The 12294-nt window shown below is 42.0% G+C and overlaps 1 protein-coding gene across 4 annotated transcripts in view; it reads right to left on the bottom strand.

Annotated features, from left to right (window-relative positions):
* The window catches only part of SIK2 (salt inducible kinase 2), a 116823-nt gene that overhangs the window by 92648 nt on the left and 11881 nt on the right, over positions 1 to 12294 (bottom strand). For 3 of the 4 annotated variants that reach the window (XM_038380776.2, XM_043501000.1, XM_043501001.1), the window contains exons 2-3: positions 11759 to 11875; positions 741 to 804 (exon numbers count right to left, since the gene is read on the bottom strand). In XM_038380776.2, coding sequence (XP_038236704.1) covers positions 741 to 804; positions 11759 to 11875 — 181 coding nt within the window. Of the gene's footprint in view, positions 1 to 740; positions 805 to 2640; positions 2660 to 11758; positions 11876 to 12294 lie in introns of those variants that run through there. The other variant, XM_043501002.1, reaches the window with a different exon arrangement.

The raw sequence follows: 12294 nt of genomic DNA, 5'->3' as shown, positions 1-12294 counted from the left end.
TCTAAAAGAGTGGCTCTAGAAATTATTTTGGGGAAGTTATTTAGCCTGTGTTATACAGGAGGTTAGACTAGATGATAACAACCGTCCCTCCGACCTTGGAAGCTGTGAATCTACATTGCTTTTTAATATACAATCAACTCTGCTAGAAGGACACCACATTTCCTGAACAGAATTTTGTTAAACCTTACATTAAGCGTTTACATTTTTAAGAAACATTTTTGTATTTCAATTAATAAAAAGAGGAAAACAGTTTCAACTAGTGTCACAGCTTTTCCTTGACATATAAGTGAGAAAGTGTGCGCTACAATATAAATATCCCCAAGGCTTCAATTTACGTAAGAACGGCCATACTGAGTCAGACCAATGGTCCATCTAGCCCAATATCCTGTCTTCCAAACGTAGCCAGTGCCCGATGCTTCAGAGGGAATGAATAGAACAGAGCAATTATCAAGTGATCCATCCGCAGTTGTCCAGTCCCAGCTTCTGGCAGTTGGGAGACCCAGAACATGAGGATGCATCCCTGACCACCTTGGCTAATATCCATTGAAGGACTGATCCTCCACAAACTTATTTAATTCTTTTTTGAACCCAGTTTTCTTCTGGCCTTCACAACATCCCCTGGCAATGAGCTCCGCAGGTTGTGTTTTTTTATTTTATAAAGACTGATCAAGTAAGATGCAATAACAACCTGCAGAAGTAAATGATTTAATATTTTAACATTAAAATATTCTCTTGCTTACCAAAAATTTCTCCGTTTTTGGCATATTCTGTCACAAGGTACAACATGCTTTTGGTCTCCATCACCTGTTGACGGAGAAATTGCACATTAGTTTAGTTGGAGAAGGATAAAAACTACATAAACATAGCTATTCCAGCCCCTCTCCCCCAGAGGAAGTCACTTAAGGTCTCATGCCTGCAAACACGTAGACAGGTGCTTAAATTTAGTCACGTGACTGACTTCAACAGGGCTACTCATGTGCTGATGTTTAGCCAAATGCTTAAGTATTTTGCTAAAATTGGAGCCTAAATGACAATTTAGATTTGATTCTTAGTCCCAAATAATAGCTATGAGAAGCTGACAACTCCAAATGCTAACTGAGTGAACAGACTTGGCCTGAAAGTGGTTTGCACTTGAGCCAACATGTCTGAGCGACTGTTCTGCCTAACTCCTCTTCTGACTTGCTGGAAAATTATTAGTGTCTGTGGACAGGAAAGAAGCCTGGAGCCCTTGCTGCCCTCAGTCGTCATGGTGGAAAGAACAATGTAATGCACATTTGGGAAAGACTGGCTAATCTGTTAAATCATGAGAGTCCATTGATACCATAATGCAACTGTGCGCAGTACAGTATTGGAACCATCACATACCCATTTTCACCTTTCTGGAAATTTTACAAATAACTTCAAACTTCTTTCCTCAGACATCTATAGCCCTGATCGTGTTTGAGCGAGCTTTCCCACAAGAATAGCTGCTCTCCATTTGGAAATACTGGGAAAAAAATATACATCTCGAAATTTGACATAAAAATTTCTGTGCTGTCCCAAACAAGGGGATTTCACTAAAGAATTCAGGACATGAGCTTACCAAGAAATCTACCCCCAAAAGGAAATCTTCCTTGATTACACTGCAGTTTTTCTTCCTATGCATCACCCTAGCTTAATCTTTTAAACGGTCCCTCAGTAGCTCATTACACAAGTAACAGAACAAAAAACAGACTGAAAAACTGTATTTTAAAAATAAAAATAGTCATTTAGGATTTTTTTCTCCAGAAGGTTATAACAATGTGAGCGTCAGTCACATTTTGGACCTCAACTATTTTAACAAACCTGAGCACTGTAATTTGTTAAAACACACACCAACCTGAGTAAGCTGTGGGCACAGCCTTCTTTAATCATGATTTTCCGGATTTTTATTTATTCACAACTTTGAAACTATTGCAACAGTTTCTAGTCAATAATTGTTTTTGAATAAATGTGTTTTTCTTCTTAGGTTTTAAAATATATTTTTAACATGTTGTAGACATGTTGATCCCAAGATATTCAAGAGACAAGGTGGGTGAAGTAGCATCTTTTACTGAACCAACTTTTGTTGGTGAAAGAGACAAACTTTCGATCTACACAGAGCTAAAGAAGACACAGCTGAAGACGTGCTCTGTGTAGCTCAAAAGCTTGTCTCTTTCACCAACAGAAATTGGTCCAGTAAAAGATATTATCTCACCCACCTTGTCTCTCACATATCTAACAGAAAATTATAAAACCCACATGAATTACCCAAAAGATTTGATATAGCTCTATACATAGAGCGCAATGGCTAATCTTCAGAAACTCCAACCATATCTGGGTCCTTATTTAATTCTATCAAGGTCCAGAATGCATTTTGCCTGTAAATTTTCTTTTTGAAAAACAAAAAAAGTATGGCAAGGTTGGTTGGTTTTTAACCCAACACCTGGAGGAGACAGGAAATGTCAATACTGTATTTTCTACACTAGAAAGCCATGAATTTGGTCCCCATTATACCCAGCATCCTCAAATAGGGAGCTCTGAGACTCATATTGTGGACATCCTACTATGATGGGCACATATGTAGCTAGATTAGAAAGACTCAATATTTTTGACATGCTAATGTTACTTTTATCTACTTACCTATCTACCAAATGTATTTCTAATGTGCCAATGATAATATCTAGGAGGCAAACATAAAATTAAAAGTTGCATTACCTTTGTCTGTAACTATCCTTGCTTCCCTCCAGTCCCTAATTTAACTCCTTCCCACTCCTCTCTCCCCCTCGTTTTTCTTTTTTGTCATTCATTTAGGAGATCGTGGTGAATCTTACTTACGCTAGCTACTAATTTTATCCCCTAACATTTGCCTCTATTCTATAAAAGAAAAGGAGTACTTGTGGCACCTTAGAGACTAACAAATTTAAAATTTGTTAGTCTCTAAGGTGCCACAAGTACTCCTTTTCTTTTTGCGAATACAGACTAACACGGCTGCTACTCTGAAACCTCTATTCTATGAATCACAAGTTGATTTTAAAAGGAAATGCCAGACTATTTTCCATAACGTGAAATTAAAGCTAAACAAGGCTTTGCTAAATCAAGCCCTTTGCCTTTATTCAGTGGAATAATTCTGCCACCAAAGGGTTGATCCTTTATGTGAGCAATCCCATTGCCTTTACAGGGCTGCAGCATCAGGCCCCTCAGTTTGAATGCAAAGGGATTTTTTCTTTTGTTTTATTTTTTTGGTGCCTGCAATTTGAGTTAAACATGTTTCTTGCATGACATTTCAAATACAAAATCAGATGAAGCACCATTCATGAAATAAATTGGCCTAAATTTACTAAAAAGGTTGTTGACAGGGAAGTTAGGCGCAAAATGTAAATTCTGTAATATAAGGATTTATATTCAGATCAAAATCTTACCCTGCAATGCCAATAGCTCAAAATATCATGGCATTATGTTAGTATGAACAACAGAAAATGAAAGATACTAGAAACAAATGTGAAACTGACTGATCTATTTTTACCATCCAATTTAAATGAAATGCAAAAAGAATACAGCATAAATAGCGAAAAGTAAAATAGATTTTTAAGTCTTTCAGGTCTAGAGTTCGATCATCCAGGTTCCTCAAGTCTTGAGTGGGAGGTGAAAAACTTAGAAGACGCTAGAGCTAAAAGCTATAGAAAGTCTATAGAAGCTAACTTAGAGTTTACTTAAAACTAACAATTAAGAATTAGCGACGAACTAACAATGAACGAGCTGAACCTACCAAACATGGTGGGTTGCCCCATTATAGGGCCTCAGCCTTAGCCCTGGTGTACACTACAAGTTTAGGTCGAATTTAGCAGCGTTAGAACAATTTAACCCTGCATCCATCCACACGACGAAACCATTTTTGTTGACTTAAAGGGCTCCTGAAATCGATTTCTGTACTACTCCCCAATGAGGGCATTAGCGCTGAAATCTACATCTCTGGATAGAATTTGGGGTAGTATGGACACAATTCAACCATATGGGCCTCCGGGAGCTATCCCAGAGTGCTCCATTGTGACTGCTCTGGACAGCATTTTCAACTCAGATACACTAGCCAGGTACACAGGAAAAGCCCCGGGAACTTTTGAATTTCATTTCCTGTTTGGCCAGCGTGATGAACTCATAAGCACAGGTGACCGTGCAGTCCCAGAATTGCCTCCAGCTTTCATTCAGACTACACCACATGATCCATTGTCTACAGACAAGCTCTACGATACAACCGCATTTGCTCCAACCCCTCAGACAGAGACAAACATCTACAAGATCTCTATCAAGCGTTCTTATAACTACAATACTCACCTGCTGAAATGAACAAACAGATTGACAGAGCCAGAAGAGTACCCAGAAGTCACCTACTTCAGGACAGGCCCAACAAAGAAAATAACAGAACGCCACTAGCCATCACCTTCAGCCCCCAACTAAAACCTCTCCAACGCATCATCAAGGATCTACAACCTATCCTGAGACAGGCCAGTCCTTGCTTACAGACAGGCCAGTCCTTGCTTACCCCACAACCTGAAGCAAATACTCACCAGCAACCACACAACAAAAACACTAACCTAGGAACCTATCCTTGCAACAAAGCCCGTTGCCAACTCTGTCCACATATCTATTCAGGGGACACCATCATAGGGCCTAATCACATCAGCCACACTATCAGAGGCTCGTTCACCTGAACATCTACCAATGTGATGCATGTCATCATGTGCCAGCAATGCCCCTCTGCCATGTACATTGGTCATACTGGACAGTCTCTCCATAAAAGAATAAATGGACACAAATCAGACGTCAAGAATTATAACATTCAAAAACCAATCGGAGAACACTTCAATCTCGCCGGTCACTCGATTACAGACCTGAGGGTGGCTATCCTTCAACAAAAAAAACTTCAAAATCAGATTCCAACGAGAGACTGCTGAATTGGAATTAATTTGCAAACTGGACACCATTAACTTAAGCTTGAATAAAGACTGGGAGTGGATGTGTCATTACGCAAAGTAAAACTATTTCCCCCTCCCACCCACTGTTCACCACACGTTCTTGTCAACTGCTGGAAATGGCCCACCTTGATTATCACTACAAAAAGGTTTGTTTCCTCTCCTGCCGGTAATAGCTCACCTTACCTGATCTCTCTCATTACAGTGTGTATGGTAATACCCATTGCTTCATGTTCTCTGTGTATATAAAATGCCTCCCCACTGTATTTTCCACTGAATGCATCCGATGAAGTGAGCTATAGCTCAGGAAAGCTCAGTCCTACTACACCGTCTGCTGCCAGCAGCACCCAGGACACAACAGTGATGGTGTCGGTGAGCTGAGCGGGCTGCACGCTTGCCATGGTATGGCGTCTGCACAGAAAAAAGGCACGAAACAATTGTCTGCCATTGCTTTCACGGAGGGAGGGGTGACTGACGTCTTACCCAAAACCACCCTTGACAATGTTTTTGCCCCATCAGGCATTGGGAGCTTAACCCAGAATTCCAACTGGCAGCCGAGACCGCGGGAATTGTGGGATAGCTACCCACAGTGCACCACTCTAAGTCGATGCTAGCCACGATAGTAAGGACGTACTCCGCTGACTTAATGCGCTTAGTGTGGACATACGCAATCGACTGTATAAAATCAATTTCTAAAAATCGACTTCTATAATATCAACCTAATTTCATAGTGTAGACATACCCTTATGTGCCAAACTTAACTTTCTCACCCACAAAAACATTAAGGTATACTTACTGTATAGCAATGGCTCTCAAACTTTTGTATTGGTGACCCCTTTTCCACAGCAAACCTATGAGTGCAACCCCCCCTTATAAATTAGGAACACTTGAAATATTTAACACTATTATAAATACTGGAAGTGAAGCAGTGTTTGGGGGTGGAGGCTGCCAGCTTGCGTCTCCCTACGTAATAACCTTGTGACCTCCTGAGGAGTCACGACAACCAGTTTGAGAACCTTTGCTCTACAGGCTGATATGTTCATGCGTATTAATGACATATTTGTGACTATTAGCTGATCCCCACCTCTGTTATTTCTGTCCTAACCAGCTGTTTCCATGTTCTTTGTGAGGTACCTGTTAAATCTGAAAAAGGCCATGAACTTGGGTGGTCTTACCTACCAACTTGCTTTAACTTTCCAACTTATCTATGTTAAAGGTCACAAACATATATACTGTATGCTCTAGCTCACCACCACCTATCTAGTGTAAACTTGTGTATGCTAACTTGCCTTAGTTTAACATACAGTATGGGGCCTGTAGGTTCCTTGTGTTACAGCTAAAATACTCTAATACAAATTGATAAACCTATTATGACAACAAACAACAAACCTATATTATAACAAATGATCAATGGGCAAGCAAGCAAGCTAGCCTTATAGGCTGGGTATAGGGCACAGCTCTTGTTCTCTGTGCTGAGTAAGACTTCCCATTTCTTCTTTCATGTAGACATGTATATGACCAAGGATCTCAGAGTCGCCAGGGAGTCCTTCAGTGTGCGATGGGACTCATCCATTTTGGTTGCAAACAGCTTGGAGCCTTTGAATGGGGGATCTTTGACCGTAGATTTTACTTCTTTGGGAAAACCTGAGAGATGGAGCCAGGAAGCTCATTGCATAAAAATGACAGTGGCAATGGAACATGCCACCATGTCTGTGGAGTCCAATCAGGCTTGTAATGCTGTGCGGGCTAGGAGCTGACCCTTGGATCTTATGGCTTTAAATTGTTCCTTTTTGTCTTCTGGTATATGTTCAATTCAGACATTTTTGAATAGTTTGAGTGATTGTATTGGCCATTAATACTTCATAGCTTGTAATCCTGAACTGTAAGGTCACTGAGGAGTAAGTTTTACGACCAAAAAAATCCAGTCTCTTCCAGTCCCTGTTATATGAGGTGGATGTGGAGGGGTGTTGTCTGCCCCGTTCATTCATGGCCTCTAACACCAGTGAGTTTGGCGTAGGGCAGAGGTGGGCAAACTTCTCTTGGAAGGGACAGAATTTTTTTAATCTGCTCTTTTGCAAGTGGGCAGAACTGTTGCTGGGCTCTGCCAGAGTCTTCGCTGGGTCCATGAGAGCCTCATTTATTGGGGGAGCAGTCTTGCAAGAGGTTGAAGTTTGGAGGATGTCCAACAACTTATGTGGGGACTCTGCAACTTCTTCCAGCGATATACCCAGTGAGTCTGCAATCCTCTTAAACAGTTCTTGGAACTATTTAAAGTCATCCCCATCGTGGGTGGTGAGGGCACGATAGTTTCATCTGGAAAGGAGGATGAAAAACTGGCAGCTGCAGTGACTTCCTGATCCAAAGTCTCCTCCAGTTTCTCAATTGCCTCTTCCAGGAATTCAGAGGGTCATGGTACTGAAGGTGATGGAGAATGCCTTGACTTCTCCCTGTGTGGACTGGGAGGCTTAGGGTAGTGTTGGCAGTATGCTGCCCATGGGTCCCAGTAGGGATACTGTGGTGGGAATGACACTGGTGGCAGCATCCAGGGGTGTCTGTACCATTCTTGAGTTTCAGGTCTTTGGTGGTACTGACGTTGTTCTAGTGGATCTGGTCTGGTGTGTGTCTGTGTAGGTGAAGAGCAATGGGAGGAACAGATTTTCCCTTCCTCATCATCGTCCTTGTCACTGGATAGAGGAGGAGCTGATCTGGTTCGCATAGTGAATTGGCATGGTACCAAGAGTGCTGGTATAATGTCGGTACTGAGGAATGGAGATTCCGGTGTTGACGAGACTAAAAGGTCTTTATGCTGGAGAAACTGCTGTGGTACGGAGAGCATCAGTTCTGAGCAGGGTGCTGCTGGTGGTATTGATGCCTTTACTGCGGTTGTCAGTGCCAAGGGTTGTGCACTGTGGATGACGCCATAGATCGTAGCGCTGCCAAGCTGCTCAGTGCTACTGCCACATGTTTGAGCAGCTCTGGTGGTACCAAGGCAGGGATTGTAGGTTTTCCTTTTGTGCCTTTGACTGAATCCAACTGCTTACGGTCTTTGGCTTGCACGGTACCGGATGGTCCCACTGCCTCAGAGGTAGGTGGTCTTGGTGCAGTCAGTACCAAAAGGGTCTGACAAGTCAGGAAACTACTGGTCCTATAAGGTAACCATCCTGTCTTCTTCAAATCTGTGTCCATATGATCCCACTCTAGGTAACTGATAAGCACTGTCTCATCTAGAAGGTGGGATTGAGAAGTCCTGGCAGTCACTAAATAAAGTGACTGTAACACTGCTCTATCAAATTTGGTGTAGCTGATGTAGACTGACCAATTACTGAGGAAAGTGATGGTCTCTTCTGAGATAATCTTGGCTTCTTGTAGGGTGAGTACACAGAAGATTATTGCCAAAGGTAGGTGGGCGTCCTCTGTCTGGGCTGTCTTTGGTATCTAAAGAGCTTGAGGTTTAGGGCTCAAGTGTAGAGGCAAACAGGTCATCACCCTCCCTAATTTGAACAGAGAGACATGATCTTACATCTAGGATGAAGGAACATCATACCTGCAGAGTGGGGGAGTGCATCCTGGAAAGAGATGAGACTCTCTCCTAAAAAAATTAATGCATTGTAGTGGACAGATAACCCAAAATGAGCTCCCAGTGTGACAATATGGCAAAAAAGGGCTAATGTGAACTTTGGATGTATAAATAGAAGAGTAGTGAGGTGATTTTACCTAGGTATACGGCATTGGAGAGACTGATACTGGAATACTGCATCCAGTTCTGGTGGCGTCATTTTAAAAAATGATGCTGAAAAGTTTGACAAGGTGCAGAAAAGAGCCAGAAATTTCTCCCAGAGGCAGTGCTGATCTTTGCGCCAATTTTTGTATTGTGAGTTTGGAGATGCGTATCAGGGCCAAGTGTAAATGGAAAAGGAACGTCATATCGAGCAGCAGTCTAGCACATGGTTCTCCCTGAGACGACAAACACAGCAGCTGCGGCCATCTATGAGTGGAATGAGTGTCACAGATTTGCCACAGTTTGAAGCATGTGGGTTTTGAATCTGCCAGTTTAGGTCTGGATACCAGGTAAAAATACAGAGGAAAATATTTAAATTTAATTTTTGGGGGGGGGGGGGGCAGGGTGGTGAGAGTTGTTAATACAGAAAAATTTTAAAAGGAGGAATTTGAAGAGAACTAACTAATTTACAAGAGAAAATTCTGCTAAAAGGAAGGGAATGGACACCAATTGTTTTGTTTTGTCTTGCTGCCATGGGCAGTAAGAGGAACTGGGAGTTGCAGCCACTTTTAGGCTGAAGGCACGCACTAAGGCATGCACAGCACACCTGTAGCCCAATGAACACCACTAGCTAAAGATTCTACTCTCACGCACGAGGCCCAGGCAGGTACCTAGACTGAGACTGACATGAACAAATACTGGAAGAAATGTAACCTACTGTAGGACAGCAACTGTACAACAGCAGCTCAGTTCAACTGTTAAACTGACATACTTGCACGCTCAGACATTGTCTCGCTGCCATTGCATTATGCCCCCCTCTCCCCCCCACACTATGCTAGCTCTTTACATAGTCAAAGCATTTGTACTGAAAATGCCAGGCTTAAAAAACAAAAATTACCAGATACTGGCTCAAAGACTAAAAACTACATTGTGCTTTTACAATCTGACCTGTGTGAAGGGCAGTGTATAGCTACATATCTCCAGGAGCAGTGCAGGGAAGGAATCATGCCTCCAAGCGGGGCGTTATCAGCTAGTGGCCCATGACAATAGCGCACCAAAATGCTCTGTACCATATTTCTCTTTTTGAACGTATCCTCATAATTCCCCCTCCCTCTTACCCAGCCCTTGAACTCTCACCCATGCACACACGTAGGTGCAGACATATTATATTTCTGAGAGCCAGAGGATCAAATCTACTAAACAATGACCTGTAAGAAAGATGCCCCCCTCATCTGCACACACTATTCAGAGGCAATGCCCGGTCAGAAGCCAACCCCTTGAAACATCACATGAGGGAAGAAGAGGGTGCTGAGATTCCTACCATAATGTGTTATCCCTAGACCCTATCTGGGGGATCCAGATTTCAAATTTGGCCTCTAGCTGGTAGGTATCTGAAAAGGTTGAGGACCCATTCTCTTGCTGTTCCCCCTCCCATCCCAGAGCTTCCTCGAGCTTTTGGGTTGCTGATGAGAGGATGGGTTGTATAGAATTTCTCTACTACTATAATGACAGGTTTCAGAGTAGCAACCGTGTTAGTCTGTATTCGCAAAAAGAAAAGGAGTACTTGTGGCACCTTAGAGACTAAAATTTATTAGAGCATAAGCTTTCGTGAGCTACAGCTGTAGCTCACAAAAGCTTATGCTCTAATAAATGTGTTAGTCTCTAAGGTGCCACAAGTACTCCTTTTCTTTCTACTACTATACTCCTGCCTTGGCCTCCACTTTTGAGTTCACCTCCCTTGTCAATAGTTCTAGTACTGCCTCTGCTCAAAGCAGAAAACATCTGGATGCCAATAAGACAAGCTGGCATTATAAGTCATTAATCATTTCATACAGATTTTGATTCAGCACCAGTGGGAAATGCGTGTGGCATGCCTGATTAAATCAGAAGGACAAATTGTTGAATGCCTTGAAATTCTTTATACAATATATTGGGTTCTGATGCCAGCCTCAGTCTTCAGCAGGCCTGATACACAACACCATCCTGACATCAGAAAAGACTCAACATCTCTATGCTTCAGACTTCAAGAAAGTGTGTGCAATGAATGAATTCCCTCTACCTCATCTTTTTGTGCCGAAGTCCATTAAATCATCAAGACGCAATAAGACAAGGAAAGGGCAGTTTCACCTTTAACTCTCAATCTACCCAGCTGTATTGCAAACCGCATACATCAACTGAAAATAGTCAGCAGATACAAAGATTCAATTCAGAATTACACAAATAGGTTTACGGACAAATTCTATAGGTGGATCTGCAGCATCGTGGCCTACTGTGTGTATACAGATTTATTCTGACTTAGGAAAAACGAAAATCCAAATAATCATTTTCCCTGCATCTTGTGTACTTGCTTACACCCACACAGACAGGAAAGGCAGCATTTTGCAGTGATGTAAATGACCATACAAAAATGAACTGGGACCTGGATTTTTAGGGGAACTGGGCAGTTCAAAGAATTGGGCTTAAGAATCTCCCACTTACAGGTGGTTGGTTTGATTTGAAAACTACCACTTATTGGAAGGTTGGTAACTTCTCTGAAAGGAGACTGGTGGGTTCAGTCCAAATCTCAGTGGACAAGTGTTTATAAGATTACCAACAAGGGTGCCAATTGTTATGGCAGTGGGTTGTCTCAGCAGAAAAACCAAGAAAAAACAATGGTCACTCTCAGTTTAGGGACATAGACAAAGTAATGTGAAGGAAACTTGCACTGCTGCTGCTCATACTATACCTGCTCTGTGAATAAATAGGAGGCTCAGCCTCCAGGTATCTTAGTCTAGCACCTCTCACCAGCACTAAATCACTCAGTTTTTTAAAAATTAGATCTCAGGCACCTCTGGAGTTCTTCTGTGTGAGGCAGACATGTATGCTAACCACAGAATGAATTAGGCCAATATGCTGCTGTGCATGCACAAAGATTAAAAACACACCCAAAACAACCCAACCACATAAAAGCTGAACGTATACTGTGAACCAGCAGCCCATAAAATGTCACTGATGTTTATGGATGTCTAGTCCTCTACATTTTACTCTAGAACACATGGGGGGGAGGGGAAAAGCAAGAGGATTATAACTGTACCTGGTAGAGTTTTATTATGTGTGGGTGGTCAAGCATTTTCATTATCTGCACTTCTCGATAGATCTTTTCCAGGTTCACTGCATCCAGCTGAGATTTGTCAATTATTTTTATTGCCACCTGTAGCAAAAGAACAAAAAAAAAATTTCTCTTAAAATCATTTTTCCAGTCTTGTCTACCCCTGCTTGTTAACAGGACCCCAAAATTCCTATGACTCTGGGTCATTTTTTTATTTAAAAAATATACCTGCTATATCTTAGAATTTGATAATTCACTTATAAAAAATAAGGCACATAAGATATCATGCTGTTAATCTAGGAACTCAACTGCTGACCGAAATCTCTTTAGCATTGTCGATGGGTGCAGACAGTACCAGCAGGGGCTTAGACAGAGGACCAGAGACCTCAAGTGCTGCTTAATTTGTGCATGCGAGCAAGTGGACTGAAGTAATAAATGGAAAAACCGCAGCCTGATGCCTGGGAACCAGAAGCAGTATTGAGCGATCAAACAGCTTGACTGAGACTTCTTGCAGCAGCACG

Source organism: Dermochelys coriacea, chromosome 22 (assembly GCF_009764565.3).
Source record: "Dermochelys coriacea isolate rDerCor1 chromosome 22, rDerCor1.pri.v4, whole genome shotgun sequence".
Lineage (NCBI taxonomy): Eukaryota > Metazoa > Chordata > Testudines > Dermochelyidae > Dermochelys > Dermochelys coriacea.
The sequence above is the reverse complement of the archived record's forward strand: the minus strand, read 5'-3'. Positions and strand labels throughout refer to the sequence as shown.